Source organism: Esox lucius, chromosome 19, assembly GCF_011004845.1.
Source record: "Esox lucius isolate fEsoLuc1 chromosome 19, fEsoLuc1.pri, whole genome shotgun sequence".
Classification (NCBI taxonomy): domain Eukaryota; kingdom Metazoa; phylum Chordata; class Actinopteri; order Esociformes; family Esocidae; genus Esox; species Esox lucius.
In genome coordinates, this window is record NC_047587.1 from 28,000,304 (window position 1) to 28,020,027 (window position 19,724).

At 40.2% G+C, this 19,724-nt stretch overlaps 1 protein-coding gene across 1 annotated transcript in view; it reads left to right on the forward strand.

Annotated features, from left to right (window-relative positions):
* The first annotated feature begins 6,298 nt into the window (after positions 1-6,298).
* The window catches only part of cmip (c-Maf inducing protein), a 29,523-nt gene continuing 16,097 nt past the window's right edge, over positions 6,299-19,724 (forward strand). Inside the window, exons 1-3 of the mRNA XM_010884125.5 lie at positions 6,299-7,262; positions 18,471-18,596; positions 18,754-18,804. Coding sequence (XP_010882427.1) covers positions 6,933-7,262; positions 18,471-18,596; positions 18,754-18,804 — 507 coding nt within the window. The 5' untranslated portion in view covers positions 6,299-6,932. The remainder of the gene's footprint in view (positions 7,263-18,470; positions 18,597-18,753; positions 18,805-19,724) is intronic.

Genomic DNA, 19,724 nt, shown 5'->3' on the forward strand with positions numbered 1-19,724 from the left:
TGTTTGGCTTTTTCAGGGGACTGAGCATAATCAGAGATATTTCTGGGATTTTAATAGTTTGTCTCTCTGGAGCAATAGTTGACCAAAATAATGTTTAAAAAAATCTTAGGGTTAGGGCTCAGCTCCCCACAAAGATAGAAAGACAAACGTGTGTGACTGAGATGAGGAGAGTCGTGGGATTAACTCCAGGATTACTAAAGATAATTAGGATGGAGTTAATTCACTTAAACCAAGACGCTCCCGTGATGTTCTCATACAAGTCTTGTGACTGGACAATCATGAGTGTTTAAGGTTACCCTCATCATTTTGGACACAGGATTTAGTCTAGAAGCATCAACCACTAGACACAACATATTCATGTCCACCAGTGGCACGTGAAATTATAATGCTGATTTTAGACAGACTACATCAGGGGTTATTTAAGTTCCCCTTCGATTTTGCATCATGAAAGTCAGACTGTCGGTACATTCGGTAAAGCTGAAAGTATAAGGAAAAGCAAACACTGAGGCTTGTGATTGTGTCTCAGAAATATTGGGCACAATTGGTGAGTGTCGTGTCTCTGCAAGGTTGTGGTCAAGTTGAGTAATGGGAGTGGGTGGAATGGAAAGCGCTTGCTGAGAAATGCGTCTAGTTCCCAGTGGGAGCATCAAAACCTCAATGGTGAGATGATTAAAAGAACTACTTCTTGTTTATAGTGTTACCCATGAGATGAGGATTGCCCAAAATACTTTATGGGAAGATCATGCTTACCCCTCACGTCCTCTCTTTTCATTTCCCTTTAAAACCCATTGGATAATAAAGCAAGAAGGCCTCTCTCACCTTCTCGTCCAATATTTTTGAGAAAAAGCCAACAGCCGAAGACAAGTATGCAATCCAGATAATTCCCCCTGTGGAGACACTATCCCTCCCCGCAAAAAATTATGGTTTGCAAATGTTTAGCCCCTCAATGGACAGAGCAGCATTTAATCAGCATGACATTAGGTTCCTCTATCATTGCAATACTTATAATGGATAGATGTGTACTTGGTTAGGCCTATAAAACGCTTTTGGAAAGTATTTAGACCGCTTCACTTTCTACAGTTTGTTATGCTGTGGACTTCATTTATAATAAAAATATATATATTTGCAATAATTGACACAATACCCTATAATGACAAAACAAAAATATTTGTGAGTTTTGTGCCCATTTATTGGAAATGGAAAAACTGAATTATCTCATGTACATGAGTCATCAGTACTTAATCAATGACCTTCTAAATTCAGCATAGATGCATTGTGTTCTTTGATCAAAACCAAGCCTTGTTGAAGAAATAGATATAGATATATATATCAGATATAGAATTGTGTCAAGGTGTCGAAGTGCATGCTTGTTTATGTTTAGATAGCAAAAGACCATCTGTTTATCCGTACACAGGAAGTCACGTTCATTCAAAGCGCGACAGTAAGTAGCCAATGGGTTTACAGTAATTCTGTCCTCTGTCTATAAATCTGAGGAACAACTGGAAGTTTCTTTGAGATGAGATTGAGTGAGCTTGAGTTTGTAAGAATGAGTATCAAGCCTGTAACATTATGAGCAATCGACTATCAAACGCTGCAATAAATAATTGATTTACTCTCTCCCTGGACAACCGGGTACGCAATCATTATTTCAACCAATATAGGAAATGGCTGATTTCTAACAAAGGCATAGATCCGGAAGAGTTCCATTCAAATTGCATGAAAGTTCCCGAGAGCACCGTGAGCTCTATCATACTGAAATGGAGGATGTTTGGAACCACCAAGACTCTTCCTAGAGCTAGCTGTTTGGCCAAAGTAACTAGGCAAGAAGGGCCTTGGTCAGGGAGTTGATAGAGAACCCAATGGCCACTAACAGATTGCAGAGATTAGACAACCTGCCAAAAAGACAGTCATCTGTGCTGCACTCCATTAATCAGCCTTTTATGATAGTGGGTAGTCAAAAGCCACTCCTGAGTAAATGGCATAAGACAAATGCCCTGGCATAAAAAAAAAGTTACACTGTGAAATGGCTTACATGAGATATACCCCCAAATGTTGACAGGTTGGCCTGTTCTCATAATTCATGACACCCAGGCATGTGCACAGGTAAGGCTCAACCTTGCTCTTTTGCTCTATAGTCCCATTTCCAGTTGACATGTGCAAGTCGGTGTCTGTGACGAGCGTCACGCAAATCTACAGGCATGCCTTAAAAGGGCTCATTTGTGAATGAAGAGGTGTGGTGTCTATAAAGGTTCCAGGAGATTACAGGAGGCTTTATCTCAGTACTCCAACCAGGTTCAAACTCTACGGAGTTTCATTATCACAATAGGGAATTAATGGGAATGACAAAATCAAATCAAAAAGTAATTTAACATTTTATTACATTACAAATTAAATTAAAAACCTTTTTGAAAATAGAAACATCTTTTAATTTAAACCATTTGAAAAATGAAAAAGAGCAGCTAGACCCCAATCCTGAGTGGTTTACAAAAACTAAATAGTGTTTATAAAACTAATAATTTTTCATAATAAAAGCAAAACCTAACTAATAAATACCAATGAACTTAACATGAATATCAAATCAACACAGAACCATTGTATTTCACAAACTTTTGTTTCTAAAATAAACTTTTCTTAGCATCAGTGCCAAAGGAAAACAGTGTTGATCATGGCTAGACAAATGCAGATCGAATTAAACTTTTCTACTGTATAAAATGTGGTTTCTTTCTAAACAGAGTACCTAGTAAAATAAATGTATTTCTCACTACTGTAGAATAATATAGTAAATCTAAATTCTATTCAAATATAATAACTCGACTTTAAGCATGTATACATTGCTCACTCAAACTTGAAGGTTTTTGGCCAAGAATACCAGTCTATCCGCCATTACAGGCTTGAGACATGACCGTTGGCAAGTGACAATGTTACCTGTACTGAAAAGCCTCTCTGAGGGGGAACTTGTGGTGGGAATGGATAGATACTTGCGGGCAAGCTTGGCGAGATGTGGAAAGCTTACTCTGTGTTTTCCACCATGCAAGTAGATCTTCCTCTTTATCTATGGAAGGTGTTAGCAAGTAGTTGTTTAATTCTGCTTCCACAGCATCCTTGTGGGTCAGAGAGGAATCACACTTTGCTGCAGTTCCGCTCTGTTTAAAGACACTTCCCAAGGACTTTCTTTGCCTGGGACGTATCAGCAACTTCAGGCTCCACTTCAGTGCTGCTGCTTGACGTCTCTTCCTGGCATTCCATCATTTCTGATGCCATCTGGCCTTGACTTGGGGCTTGTTGTCTTCAATGAGTAAGTCCATCTTGAACCGGGGGTCCAAACAAGAAGCTAGCATCTAGCAGCTCCTGAGTAGCTTCATCTCTATATTTCTCGTTGATGTAGTGCAACATCTGTTTTCAAGGTCTGGGTCAGGTCTGTGTCTCCCTCTTATATTAGCAGCATTGAATTGTTTAAGAGGTGAAGAACTGGCTTCACATGAGACACTAACAGTCTTCTCCTGAGAGTGCATCTGTGAAGTCCAGCTGTGGGCCCAGTGACTTACTGACAGATTCCAGGACATCCATATCTAGCCAGGTTAGAATTAGATGCCGTGTCTTCCTGTCCACAGACAGGACCTGAGTTATAGCCTTCTGCTGCTCTAGTATCCTGCTGACCATCTTCTGTCTGGAACCCCATCTTTTTTGGCATTCTGATATGAGGGAATGTGAAGGTTGATTGAGTTCCTTCTGGACTCTTTCAAGAGCACTTCTGGCCTTCCAGCTGTGAGAAGTGAACCACCAGCTTCTTGCAGACACCTGCAGCACGGTCAATGCGTCCAACCTTTTTCACTGCATTTTCTAAGGGGAAAAACAAAGAGAAAAAGTTCTTATTACTACACACATTTAATACATTTACTTTAATAAATGATTTATAGAAATAAATTGCTCATAACTCTTTTGCAAATGATTAGTTATTTACAGATTACATTTGAGTTTCAGCATGCTTTGTTTTAAAGACCTATAATAAAACATTCTCAACTTATATCTCATGAGTTTAGCACTAACTAATTAACTTAATGATAACCCAAAATATAGGGGCATTTTATTCCATTGTTTATAAACAAATGCAACATTTAAACATAAAGATAGAGATGTGAAACACTAATGCCATAGGATATCAGCCCTGCCATTCAGAGCTTTGGCTATCAACCTGACAGTCTGTATCCTTCATTCTTCCCCAGACACATCCTTTACAGTAAAAACATGAAACTTATTAACATTTATATTTCAGAGCAGGTTGCCAGGTAATAATATGTAACAGTAACAGTATAGCAACAGTAGTAAAATATAATGCGCAATTGGGCATAATTTACCAACTGCAAGATGCAGTCTTGTTCAGGGCCTGCAGCCTTCACCATGTTTGAGGCATTCTGTTATACAGACTAGACCCCAATCAGCTAAAGCTTCTCTCAAGCCTGTTGCGATGTTCTCACTTGTATGAACCTCTGGGAAAATGCAGTTTGCAAACAGCAACTTTTCAGGTGGAAGTCCTCATTAATAAAGTGTACGGTCAGACTTATGTAGGGCTCCGTTGTCCGGCTGGACCACAAGTCCGTTGTTGCTGTATAATATTCCTTGTGACAGCTCTTTTTCAACTTGTGCTTTGCATTTCTCGTACAACTCTGGGATGGCAACTTGTGATAAATAGGTGCGTGATGTCAAGCGACCGGATCATGTTTTTAAAACCCTCTTTGGTAAACATGTTAATTGGTACCATGTCTTTGGCGACTGGAAATGTTATTGAATCTGTGATTTCTCTCTGTCGTTTGGAACCGTTCTCGTATGGTGTAATACTGTCAAAGGCATCCGAAATAGATTTTTGCTTTGGAGGGCATTGATATGCTTTGCACTCGTCATACGAAAATGTGTGGTGCCTCCTTAAATGATCGCACAAATTGGTCGAGTTGCGGCAACAATTGCACAGAACTATGACAAAGTACCTGTTTTTGGTCAACATCCTGCCTGTAGCCGTAATAATTGACGATGCATTTCTTTTTGCAACCAAATTCTCCATTTCGGACTTTTTTGCCTGTTCCTCGCTCATCATTTGTTCATGCGCAAACAGAGCATGCATGTCAACCACGTGCAGCAATGAACTCAGTTTAAAATAATAATAAACTGTATCCAATAACCCATAATTACCTTATATCAGACCGATATAATGCTAGTTTAACATTTAATATATATATAGTAGACTGATATGTTTACCTTACTAAATCGCAAGTTCTGAGATGACTATTGCGGATTCATCGCAATGTCGACACTAAAACGATATATCGTGTCGCCCTAAATAAATACTTGTGTGAAATGTTCCTGCTCTACAATCGAACAAACCAGGTGCCAAGGGTATTCTCTCTTTCCTTCCTCTGCATTTAATTTCACTAGTCTTCCCCAACCTAGCTAGTTAGCTACCCATTACATTGTTCACCAACTATACAGTTACTTCTTCTCTGAAGCTTTCCTGATCTACATGCGAACAAACCAACATTTTGCACGACATCGCCGCCTTGTGCGAAGAAGTGTAGTGGCACGACATCTACACAACAAGGCCACACAACTATAAATGCTGAGCACGTCTGCGCACACACGCACATGACATTAACAACGCAGAGCCGCAGAAGCATAAATCAGGCTTAAAGCCTAAAATGCAACAATTTCAAATACTTTTTCTGTCTTGTCCAACTGATACTAGGATTTATCCAACAACAGAACACTTCTCCAGCGTGCCTTTGGCACTCGAAGATGACCAATGGCATTTCGCCATTGAAGTCACCTAACAGCATTCAGGTCAAGAGCCTCAGGTCGACAAGCCTGCAGATGAGTCTCCCTGAGATTTCTGAAAGTTTGTGATGAAATCATTCCGTTGATTAAACCCACAGTTTAATCAGGTGTCCAGATGGACAGACGATCTCACAGGGGAAGAAGTCTTCAAGCTTACGTGCATCACCCACTCAGACACATCGCCCGTCCGTGTCAGCCGAGAACTCCGCCCATCTTTTTTTTTTATTTCAGCACATGCCTCTTGGAAAGGTCTGTTCATGGCCCTGATAACGCCCAAGATCCCAGACATATTGAACAGCCTAATTAATGTTCGTGTCAAACGCGGTCTTTATCTTAAAAAAAAAAAAAAAAAAAAGAGACACAATACTGCTGGACGAGGAAATGTGTATGTAGGTCGTGCGCCCTCCATTTTTATGTTGAAGGAACTGCACACACTCCTATCGCACAGGCAGCAGACAGCGAAGTTAAACGACGCACAGCGCATCCGCTTGCCTCCCCATTGACGTCACTTTGGTATCACATGAACGAGAAGGGACCAATCCAAGCGGCTATATCGAAGTGCTTGGGTTCTTTTACGAAGATAGAGGAAAAGACAGAAAAAAGGAACCGTGCCAATGAACATTTAAAGACCAAACTCACGAAGAAACACGTCGCATTTGGATTAGTTGTTTTCTGTATCAAAGCTACGTGATTTGTATGAATTCATACCATGGATTATGTTATTTGAACTGGGGCTGGCAGAATGACTATGGCCATGGCCCGAACGTATTGAATAGCTCGTTGGGGAGCGAAACCAGGACAGGATATACATTACCGTGGGCATTGTATGAATAGGATTATTTATCTAACCAATTAACCTACTGTTCCTTTTACTTCTTGATTTTGAAATACCCCAATTTAAGACCCTTTCATGGCTTTTCTATCTGTGTCTCCGCCGTGTCATTTTTTTGTCCGCAACATTATTTTAACAATTGAGGTAGCATCGCGGTAGTTTCGCACCCAAGCCTTACAATTCAACCCCCACTGGCTTTCATTTTTATATATTTTAGAAAACGACCTAAAGGTAGGCTAAATAGATTACCTCTTTTTTTGTGTGCAAATTGTTAAATATGGATTTTAACAGTAGCGGTGGGGGTAACGAGCTTCACAATAACCAATTCTATCAATCGGAGGAGAACAAGCCTTTGCTGGGGGAGATGTCTGCTCCGACGCCGCCGGAGGGGAATAACAACAATAAGTTAGGTGCTGGGCCGTGCAAGAGAACCCTGCTCCATTGCAGCAGTGGGATGCGATATAAACTACTACAGGAGGGGGACATCCAGGTTTGTGTCGTCAAACACCCTCGGACCTTCCTCAGCAAAATCCTAACATCAAAATTCTTACGGCGATGGGAACCGCACCACCTCACCTTGACAGACAGCAGCCTGGCGTCAGCGACGGTGAGTAGTTACTGTTGCAACATTGTGTCCACGTACATTTTACATTTTCCCAAAGGCCGTAGGCTGTCTTTTTATTGCATTGCTGTTTCCACCTGTGATCACCGATCAAATACGACGACTGATGTTTTTAATGTCATCAACATCAGGAAATGTAGCCTGTGATTCCTTATTTAACATACCTTCCATGTTAAGCTACATTTGTTTTCTGAGGATAATAGACACAACGTTGTTGTTTTATTTCCTCCATGATACTAATAGCAACATCTACAATTATTTTCTGGCGACCCTGGCGAGGACTGATTTGCTACGCTTTTGTTGTAGTTGGCTACACTTCATATCATAATAACATTTGATAATAATGTTTAATGAAACATACGGCTGTTGTAGACGGCCTACTGTTGTCGTCTCGTCGAATAACCAACATACCGGTAGGCGAGCACTGACATGTTATTTCATAAACGTGCAATTGGGTCTTCTCTATGTAGCCTATTAAGCATTGTTTTGTGAGCAGCCAGAGATGGCATGCGCGTAAGCTTATTGGAGGACATTTTCTGTAAGATATGGAAGCTCATTCGGGCCTACTGTTGATCTCCCATCAGCTGCCGCCTATGGATTTGTAAATACTTGAAGGCCAAGGCCAGGTATCAATTTCATTTTCAATACATAATGAATTGAAATTAAATGAATATATATTTCAAATCATCCTATAATAAGCGTTTTATCACTTCATTTACTGAATACAATCTGTTTCTTGCGATCACTGAATTGATAAAATGTTGTGAGTATATCTATTTAAGCCGTCATATAAAATTGCTTGTGCTGTTAGTTACTTTTAGTTTCACTCCACTGAAAACAATTATCACAATTAATCAAATTGTCGTAACATGTTCAAAATAAAATCTACAGCTCTGTCTGAAACAAGTTGCCATTGAGTTTAAATAGTCATTTTTCAATATGCATAATTTGCTTGCAATTATTTTAGAAAAAATCTAGATGAAAAATATTCTGCTTTTTGTAGGAACATTTGTATTTGTTCCTACAAAATTGTTCTTGCTTTCCCAATGCCAAATATTAACATACGCTGCTCATTGGACTGATCTGTTCTATAAAATGTTTATGCATCCATAGAGAGTAGATAAAAACCGTTCCCATCAGGCTATGGTGTTCCAAACCATAATATATTACTACTAATCATACTAGAATACTGTTCATTTTCCTACACTTATTAGTAGGCTACTTCTTGGAAAAAGCTTCACAGTGCAAGTGACTTCCTAGTTAAATGGGTTTAAAGGTTGAAAATATAATCATTGCTGTCAGGCTGCTGTTATTGTTGCCATTGTTTTATTTTATTGTTTACATGTGGCCATGGGTTAGTATTGCCATAGCCTAAGGGCATTGTTTTGTCAACAGTAGGGCTGGGAATTGCCAGGAATCTCACAATACAGTATTGTCGTACTACTTAGGTGCCGATTGGACATGTATTCTGCTTCTCACATTTGTATATATTGCGAATCAATACTGAGATTTTCATTGCAATTCAATGTTACAAACCTACTGCTCACCATATTATCTGTCCAATCTATCTTGATTGCTCGCTTTAACTCATTGATGTCATAAGGATTCAATGAAAAGTACAGTTGCAACAAGGGTCAAACACAAGTTGTCTGTGTCAGCCTTCATGACCAAGTAGGAAGTAATTGTGGCTTGGGTTAGTTGTTGACTGGAAAACACTTGGTAAAATATGATATCTTGTGTGAATTTGTCAACTTACTGGAGAGTTATTTAAAAAAAATGTGTGAGGTGTTGACTAACTTAAAGACAAATAATTTAAATTATGTTAATATACAGTGCCTTTCGAGAGTATTCAGGTCCATCGCATTCTCCACATATTTTGTGTTATAGACTTAATGTGTAATGATTTGTGCTGCCAATTGACAGTGTTATAATGACAATGACACCTTGAAAAATTTTTACTAGTTGATTGAAAGCGATAAATCGAAATATCTCATCTACATGAGTAGTCAGACGTTTTGCTATGACACACCAAGTTGAGCTCAAATGTATCCTGAGTCCTTTGATCATACTTGACATCATACAAATTCAATTGATTGGACATTGTTTTGAAAGGCAAGCACCTGTCTATATGAGTACACACTCTTCACAGTGCATGTCAGAGCAAAAAACAAAGCAAATAGTTCAAGGAACTGACCTCAAAGAGGCCAACACCACCAAGACTCTATCCTCGTCATGCAATGGGGATGCTTCTCAACAGCAGGGACTTGGAGGCTGGTGAAGATTGTTTGAATGATGACTGAAGCAAATTACTGAGGGGAACTTGAAGAAAATCTGATTGAGTGCATAGCATCTCAGACTGTGGCATAGATTTGTCTTTCAGCATGACAACAACGCGCTCAGCCAAGATTATGCTGGATTGGCTTTGGGACTGTGAAGTCTGTGAATGTCCTTGATTGGCTCAGCCAAAGCTTGGACTTGAACCCAATTGATGATCTGTGAGGAGAGATGATGATCAGAGTTCGCTGATCCTCCCAGGTCTATCTTACATATTCTGAGAGGATCTAAAAGGAGGAATTGGAGAGACTGCCCAAGTCCATGTGTACAAACCTGGTACCCTAGAAGAAGCTGGGGTCTCTGACAAAGATGCTTCCATAGTACTAAATTAAGGGTAGAGAAAATGTATTTCCATGAGAGATTTCATTTTTGATCTAATAATAAAAAATCACATCCATTATTCTCCTTTCTACAATTTTGTTGTAACCACTTTAATCCACAGCGCTGCCTCCTCAATGGTATCGGGAGAGTCAAAACCTTATTTGAAGGCATCTATGCCAAGCCATTCTGCTATTTTCAACACTAGTTTTCCAACTGGGAACTCATGTGGGTCAACGATCACTCATCTTATAACTTCTGTTAGCTTTGCTGGATCCCGGCCTCCTGTGGGATTTACTTGAGCCTGATGAGACCAGGGACTCTCTGGTGAACATGCCCTCCCCCTCCTTGGGTGATGCTGGACAATTTTAATTTGCCATGTGCTTCCCTGCCACTTGCAGAGGCACAGTCAAGGAACCTAAACAGTGGTGGTCAGCCTAGTGGTACAGAAGAGTGCCTTATGGTTCGGTCACACATTGGGGCTTGGTTTGAGCTCAAACGTGATAGCAATGAACATCTCATTGTGATTATTGGTATTCACACTGCCTACTTCTCACCAGAGGATGATGTGTTTACGATTAGGTTTTGCGAATGCGTAAGCAGCACCCTTTTTGTTTCGCCTTTTACTAGGGTTTTCTTCTACCGTTTTGTGATTGTCTCAGAGCTGGCGACTAGTGATTCAACATGTTGAAAGGCTAAGCGTTGGGGGCTAGCTGTGGGTGGTCATCAAAACACAGCATGAGATGAGTTAGCGATCAGAGGTGAGAAAAGCATTAAGTGGTCACAAGGTCCACCATCACGCAGTGTGCAACAGCCTTTACACTACTGCGCCACCAGGAGAGCTTTTATTATTCTTTTTATCCAAACAAAAATGTATTTTACCTCTAAGTTTCCAGCCGTGAAACTTTCCTTGAATTCCAGCCTTTGTCCGCCATTATCTATGCTTGTCCCTCTATAATATAACCGGTGTCCAACAGCTGCCCAGTGTCCAGCAGAGCGTTACTAATGCAAGTCTAGTTGACTGTGACTAATGGTCTCTTTTAGCCACAGCAAGTCAGGATGTCTTACAAGTAATATATCTGTAATGTCTGTGAGTTGTTGCCGTTTATTATTTAATTAGTATATTGTGATACGTTATTTGGTTATTCTGAAAAGTTTTTATAACAAGGTCATATGATTGTCAATTAATCACACAGAGACGGTCCACAGAAAGTTTCCCTCATTCCTTATAAATCCTGTCAGTGGAATATCTAGTTCAAACACATAAAAGTTTTTTTTTTTTTTTTTTTTTTACTTAGACAATTTGTTTGAGTTCTATTTGATGTTCGTATTTGGTCACTTAACTATGACTGAAACACATCACATGTTTTCACCCTCTTTCCTGTCGGTAATTCACATTAGGAGAAAACCCTAGCCCAGTAGATGCTTTTAGTTTTGATATACGAGGTATGCTACTATATAAAGACATCTTCTGGTCAGATGGGAGAAATGTGACTCATTTCTACTTCTTAAGCGTAGAATCTACATCATATTTGCATAACGTCAACCCATTGCAATAACTTCCTGTCATGCCTATTTTGCAAAGGCCTCAGATTTAAATGATATTGCAGCACTGATATCTCAAGGGCCCTATTATCTTTTTAAGTGAACAGACAGAAACTAAGAACAGGAGGTTGGCTGTCTAACAGTGCAGGGTTAGGCCGCACTGCTCCCATAGGGCTCAGATTGGACAGAGAAACCTTGCTATCAGCAAGAAACCAAACCAGTAGATGAGACATCTTTCTATCTAAACACAGGAAAAGTAAGAATACAAGAAGCCCAAACTGTTTTCCAAGTTCTATTCCACAAGGGTGAGTCTTTGGGAATATTAAGGTGTAATCCATGTAATTGTCTTTAAGGAAGAATCGTTTTTGATGAGACAGGGCCGTGGATAAAATTGGATACGATAACATCGGGGAAGGGAGAAAAATGGGTTGGATTTTTGACTTTTAAATCACAAATGAAATCTCTCATGTACATTTTTAGTTGTTTTAAAAAACACATTTGGGAAGTTCCTAAATTTCGCAAATGTATGAATAGGGCTGTAACTACACATTTTGTTTGAACCCTGGTATCACGGTCTGTGGTTTCATTTGCACTAAACACTTGACAAACATTTATAAATATGAATACTAGGCCTGTATAGGCTATACCTAAGCTGTGTTGTATGCCTTTTTTGTAGACTAAATCTGAGAACAAAATAACGTGCTAGATCACTCTGTTAATACAATTATGCCCATGTTGGGGATAGAACGTTAACTGCAGGCTATGTTGCCACTACTAAACAACAGTAGCTTATGTGCCTGGCAAAAATGCTAACATGTTTATATCTTTACAAAAACATCACCCAGTATTCCTACCACAGGCACAAGATTGATATGCATTGAAAGAACACCAACTTCTCTTCTTCATTTTCTGTCAGTTCTTTGCATCTAATTCCAAATAGGCCTAAAACATAACAGGAGCAATTGGTGCGTTTATAGCCTAGGACATCGTAAAATGCTCAAGCCACTTTATGAACTTCCCTGTTGCCCCTATTCAGTGATCTGGTAGTTGCCTAGGGTATAATATTTGAGCCAAACAAAATGTTTTAGTTACAAAATGCTTCTATTAACAAGCAAATCAAGTTAAATAGGGAGGGGCCTAATTTGTTGGTATTTGTTGTTGTTAACCACAGAGAACAACACAAAAAAAAAGCTAAATATATTTATTTTGGAAGCCAACCACGGGACTCCCAGCCACACATTTTACTGTTGCACCTAGTGATAAATTCCTGCTTTGTTCTCTAATTGACTTTAATTGTCTCTCAATTATGGTGTTCGTTACAAAGGTCAAATCGATGTTGATAATCCTTCCCTCAAAGGGTGTGTATAGTGGATTTAATAAAATTATGATCGAATACATTGACTTCTCCCAATTAAAACTCTTTAGATATTAATTTATTAAGAAAGTGGTGGTGAAGTGGGTGTTTAAATTAACTTATCTAAGGACCACTCTTGATGAACTCTCAAGTGTGGATTAAAGGTGTTTTTTATTTTATTTGGGTAATCTGATCTGTGACCGAACGGTTGCTGGATAGAAACTCAGTGCTGGCAAGGTGAATTAATGTTCCTAAACAAGGCAGTCGACCGTTTTTTTATACAGTACTTCATCCTCCCTTTTGAATGTGTAAAATATTTTGCCCATCAGTCGCTGACAACATTTGATTCCACAACAGGTCACATAACTAGGTAGCTAGTGTTAAGCATTAAACAAGATGATGGCTCATTGTCACTGTGTTTTAGGCCGTAAAAGCAAGTTACAGGTGTTCATATCCCCCCTCTGAAAAAATATGTAAGGGAGAAGAGGGTTACATTTGGCTGTTGTGTTCCTAATTGTTCCTAACAAGAAGCGTTCATTTGAATTTAAAGCAATTTTGCTTTGGCTTGAGGAGGTAGAGCTGCTCCATCTTCATATAAAGCGCCAGGAGTTAAAAAGTTAATGAATAAAGTGTTAACCAGAGGGCATAAACTTGTCAAATACAGAGTTTGATTAGATGGTTAACCGGTACCGTAGTAGTCCACATCAAAGTGCTTTGCAGCACGGCCATTCTGGTCATATTGGGAACCCGTTGGGAGGTGGGAATTTAGTAGCTGTTAGATCATATTGAATGTGAATATGTATTCACATTTCAACACAATTTCCTTGGTGAAGGCAGCAATTTAGAAAAGTTAACAGTTTGAAGACTTGGGATGCTAATCACTACTTTCAAATGCGGAGGCATTACCTGTGCCATTAGGATTCATCAGGCTTTGACTTTGTGATCCTTAATTAACTGGCACAACACACAGGCAGTACAGAAGCATTTTCTTCATTTAAAAAACCCATCTAATCTGTCAGAACCTTGTCTTAAGTCCTATACAATACTAGACCGTCATTGTATTTTAATGATTCTTCCAAAAGTTCTAGATTCAATCTATGGTTAAAAAAAAGAATGTCAACCTAAGCATTTCAAAATAAAATAAATGTCCAACCTATATTAAGTTTCTTATTATCCTTAAGGATTCTTCTACTACTTGTCATACAGACTTTCAAATCTTTCCATTGGTGGCCAGTCCCTGAATAAGACATTTCAGTCAGGCCTTTTAGAAAGGGCTCATCTAGCTGGTTTTTCCACTCCCAGCCATCCCTCCAATGTTCGTTCTGGAGATGAGATGTTAACGAAGTCACACCGAGGCAAAGGTAAGTGTTTCAGGTTTTGTGTGCCGGTTCTAATGTTTTGTAAAGTTTAGACCCATACTGGGACAGCATGGGTTTTGTGTAGTTTGTTTTTAGAAAACTGAAACACATTTTTCACGTAATCATCTTAATGTTCTCTTAAAATCATCTTTCATCAGTGTTTTACAAGGTCTCTAACTGGTTTAATTTTGATTGGTTTCTTTCTTTGTTGTTTAGCATTCAGATATCTGTAAGATCCCTAGCATTTGTTGATGTATTCAACAGAAATACTATTGCAATTGTTAACCTCTTAAACATTTCTAGTTAAAACATGCCTTGCGGGCAAGTTTTAAAAATAGATGAGTGAACTATGTAGAATATTAGAAACCAGGAAATTACATAATATTTACTAGCCCCCACCTGCCATTGCGCCATTGCTCATTTGAGGAGCTGTGACCTATGTCTTAGTGATGCTGATGGAAGAGAAGGAGGGATGGTGCCATTTTTATATGACAACAGAATACGTTATGCCTTTTGTTAACCAATACCAATTCAGCATTTTATGATGCCCTTTTGTATTTCTGGTGTGTAAATTAAATTGTGTGAAACACTCATTCCACTGTTACTGCTGATACAGTATAATATGGAAGTTTCTGCAAAAAATCTACTTACTGGCCCTTTTAGATTCTCTTGGAAAATGTGTTGAGATACATTTCTCATACATGGAGTGTATTGTTTGATTGCAAGATAAGTGCTAATCAGCCGTCTAAATATTCTTGTCGGGGGCTGGTATACCAGTGCTACCAATGACGGTTTTTAATTTATCTTCCTGGATTTGAGACCACACACGCCTAGACTTCTTGCCAGACTAAATGGTTGCTCACATTCAAATACCCTTTTTTAATTATTTTTTGGGGATAATCATCCATTAAAATATGAATTAACTTGGTATCCGGAATTAAGAGACTGTGCCGTGTTTCGGTTTTCTTATTGTCGACCCGCGTTGGAATTTTTCCCAAACATTTGGGTAGGAAGACCGACTTAAAATGTGTGCAACTAAGTAATGAAATGCATTTTAACTTCCTAATTTCAGAAATATGGGCCTGTTTGTCGCCTGTCCAGTAAACATGTTTCTTCTCTCATCAGAGAACAGGGACAGTATAGAGTACACAGAATTGTTTGAATCACAATTTCCTACAATTTGCAATACATCTCATTTTTATCCTCCAACGTGTTGAGGTCATATGGTTTGAGGTGCCTGGCCATTCCAAACTCTGTGGCTCATCGTTTTTGGACCTCTGGGGTCATGAGTGGGCTCTATTTGGTCTCTGGTCACTGTGTGTTGTTTTTTATTCCCTCAGCTTTCACTGTACATTTTACAAAGTACCATGGTATATCATTTTGTTTTCTAGTTGTTATTATTTAGCAGTGTTCCTAATGAAATCCCTGTTACAGGGACCCCAAAATCCTCACATAAGAGCTGGAGTTTGTTCATCAGAAAGTGGTTATGTCGATCAATATGGATGGTTCCTTATTATGGCAAGAAGTTCCCCTAACAATAACCAGTTTTGTTTCAGTGACTGTGTTCCATTCAAAACACTCTATCATTCATGTTGACACACTGGACATTTACATTCAGGAAGCCATGTTGGCACAACGCTATAGTTTTTTTATTATTATCAGCGGCTTGCTGAATCCAAGCCAAGGCTTGTGTATTTCTGATACACGATTGTGTATTTTCCGTAAGTTACATAAGTGATGTTCCAGCTTTGTAAGGTTTGCATGGTATCCCATAATCCATTTCACGTCTATTTGGCTATGTTTCACACAGGAAGCGCTCATGTCTGCCAAACCAAATGCAAATGTTTAAAGTACTGGGCTAGTCCTACGGTAGGGAAACGGCACACAGCTGTGGACAGTCGAGGTATTGGCAACGGGGTAACCACAGCGTCAACGGATTGTGTTGGGTGAGAAGAGAACAGGGTAAAGGTTGAACATGTATCTTTGATTAGATCAAACTAAACAAAGTCCCTGCACACACCAGCTTGAAATCCCTTAATGTTTATACAGCCTGAATTGATCCACCTCAGGTCCTCTATGCCTGAATGTCTTAAGTACCTCACCTGATGTATTCTCTCTCTGTGTTCCAGAATCACGTCCCTTCCTGTTTCTCCCATTACTTACAGTTTCACCTGCCATTGAACAATTATTAATTGGATATCCTTCGTTTGAGCTGTCCAGAGACAACTGCCATCTACTGGTCTCTGATGTTAATAACATGTGCAAATGAGAAAATGGTGGAGAGTGCTTGGCAAGCCAGACTCAATGGTTGTACTGCATACTGTATATAGAGGTGGTGAATCATTATATCACCTGGCAGTATTTGTTTTCCTTTTCCTTCATTTCCCTGTTACTTCCCAATATTTTGTCTATTTAAAAAATATAGGTAAAATGAACAGCCCATTCAGACCTATGGTATAATAGACATAAGCACAGTATAGAAATAGGACCCCCCCCCCCAAGTTACAGAATGGATGATGATGCGTGACAACTGATTGTGTTGCCATAATAGTATTCATTGAGCAGGATCAACATCGATTCTCTTGGTGGGTTGTATGATGAGTCGGCCTGGGAATCTGAATACGCTTTCTGCACAGCCTTTTCCAACTGGCTCTCCCTGGAAACAACAAAAAAACACGTCTCCTAGTTTCCATGGTAACATTGCCGTGTTGAGGAGGATGGTTGTACTCCACTTCTCCTCAAGGAAGAAAAGTAGTATAAAAAAAGACAATTAGATGAAAGACCACGATCAAAAGAGATGGGGGGGGGGGTGACATGACGATTGAAAGAGATTGACGTGGGTTACCACAGCAAGCTGTTGTGCATGATATTGTATCCATGACAACTTATGGCGGTTATGGTATTTGAATTCCTGGTTCGCTTCTGTTCTATATTTACTTTTTTGTTTGCTTTTCTCAGATGCAAGGTTCCCCTTCTCTTGTCACTGTGTTATGTATTTTGTGTGTCTCTGACTTTGTGTGTGCATGCATGCGTACCTGGTACATTTGCACAGGCACCTGCAGCCAAATACATGCACAATACGTTAAATAAAAAATGGTTTAATAAAATAATGACTTTTGTTCTAAGACAAAAATAAGTCAATATTTGATATAGAGAAATATGGCTTTGATATGTCTAACATCTCTGAGGGAGGGAGATAAGATGAAGAACAGCCTGCTTGTTCTAACAGCCAGGGTGGGAGATATAAATAAAGGAATAGCCTGTTTGTTCTTTTGCAGGGGGAGGGCGAAGCAGGGAGGAACTGCCTGTTTGTTCTATTACACTAGAGAGGGAGAGATGCAAATAATGGAATAGCCTGTTGGCTTCAATAAGAGCAACATAAAGTAAGGAACTGTATGTTAAAGTTGACCAGGGAATAACTTCAACTTAAGAAACATATGTGCTTGCTCTGAGGTAGGGCATCAAAGGTCAAAAGCATAGCCTGTTGATTTACTGGGTAGGGAGGCTGTCACTAATAATGGAAACGCTCTGAACTCCTACTGTATAGGGAAGTGTTCATGGAACACCCTGCTGACATTTCAGGTCATGTGATCAGAAACAACAGTCAGTTGTGCTGCTGAAAAACATCTATTCATTTATTTCTCTCCTTTCACATCAGATGCTCTCTTTTCATTTCAACTTAGTCTCTTTGCCTTTTTAATGTTTACCCATTCTATCACTATATTCTATCCCTGTGTATCACTGGGAAGTTTACTTCCTGTCTTCCTGTTGTTCCAGGCCAGCTTGGGGCAAAAATAATTCCTGTAAGCAGTATAATATACTACCTCATGTAATACTTGAAAGCAAAACAACTGGATCAATAACACATTTGGCCACAGAAGTGTCATTTCTGACCGATTTTATAAAATAAATTATAATCCTGTGAGAATGATGTATACAAATACTGAATGAGTGATTCAGCATAGCCCTTCTCTGGATACTGTAGTAGTATCTGGAGAGTGGGAGGCAATTATTCATGTCCTCAATTAACTACCAAGGCAAACTCATCAAATTAACAAAGACAACCAATTATGACCCACGTGTAGATATAAGCCCCTCTTGACTTCCCATTTTCTCATCATTCTGTATGGACAGAACTGCCCCATGTTTAACGCCGTACGGGTCTTCAATGAACATGGGGATTCCTAATGAGTGATTGGAAATGCTGTTGGCCTGTGATCTGTGTTCGTAGCCTATATTAATGAGCGAATTGACATGGCTTCTCTCCTGACTTCTGGTTTTTAGCCCACCGGCTACATGGAGGGCGCCCTGTCCTACAGCACCATCGAGGACCTGCAGCTGCTGTCCTGGGACAACGCCCCCAAATATTGTGTGCAGCTCAGCTTCCCAGGGGGCACTGTCCTCCTGCAGGTATGACCCATCTCCCCCACCAACAACCGCCCTCCGCTGTGTGCGTGCGTGCGTGCGTGCGCGCGCGCGCGTGTGTGTGTGTGTGTGTGTGTGTGTGTGTGCGCACGCGCGCTCAACCACCTGTCTGACTGTTACATGACTGTGTGTGCCCAAACAGGCGGCCAACAGCTATCTGCGGGACCAGTGGTTTCATTCTCTACAGTGGAAGGTAGGATTACGGTGTTGTACAGTAGTTATTGGATTGTGTTCACAGGGGTTTAACACACTCGCGCCACTTTGCTCTGAGATTGTATCTGCCTGGTACACAGAGGGCAACATGCCTTTCCCCCCCTGGTTTGCAGTCAGATATGACACTGGAGCTGTGTGCCATCCGCTGTGCCAGATTTGTCTGAAACGTCTTATGGAATTTCATGTTTGAGTAGTGAGGTCTGTGTACGTAAGACCTTGCGTTGCGTTTGGAGTTGATGCTACAGGTGTGTGTGGAAGCTACGCTCCCACTCTGCTACCAGGATGCCCATGCTTTCCTACGTTGGTGCCATCTGTGGAGGGTGGACGTTCAGATTGGGATCTCAGACTAGTTTAGGGACCTTTAATAAAAGGTGCAAAGGAGCCTATCAGAGGCAGGACAGACATTGGACTAAGGTCAAAGTGTAGATTAATTTGAATCTGTATCCAGATTGTGCTGCATAAAGCTGGCCTTCAACACACTCCTCCAGTTGTCAACTATCATCCCAAAACCTTGGGACCGGAGGGCCGAAGGATGCCTGCTCTCACACCTCCTCTACTCGCTGGACGCCAGCGAATATACGTCCAGCAATGCCAGTGTCAAGCCATGGTCTCGTCCCAGACAGGGTTGACTCCATGTACGTTAGAGCTGTCTACCATCTGGCGGCCTGCCGCAGACAAAACCACCCGGAGTGTAACCCGGACAGACCTGTGGAGGTGGTGCTTGGCTCCAGAAACCCTACCTGAGATTGATTACCGAGCTGTTGGTTTGGCTGAATGAAATATTTTTAATGTCTCAGGAATGTCATCTCCCACAGTCTCTGGTGGGAGGACGACATCTCTCATATCAATCCACAGTCTCTGGTGGGAGGACGACATCTCACAGATCAATCCACAGTCTCT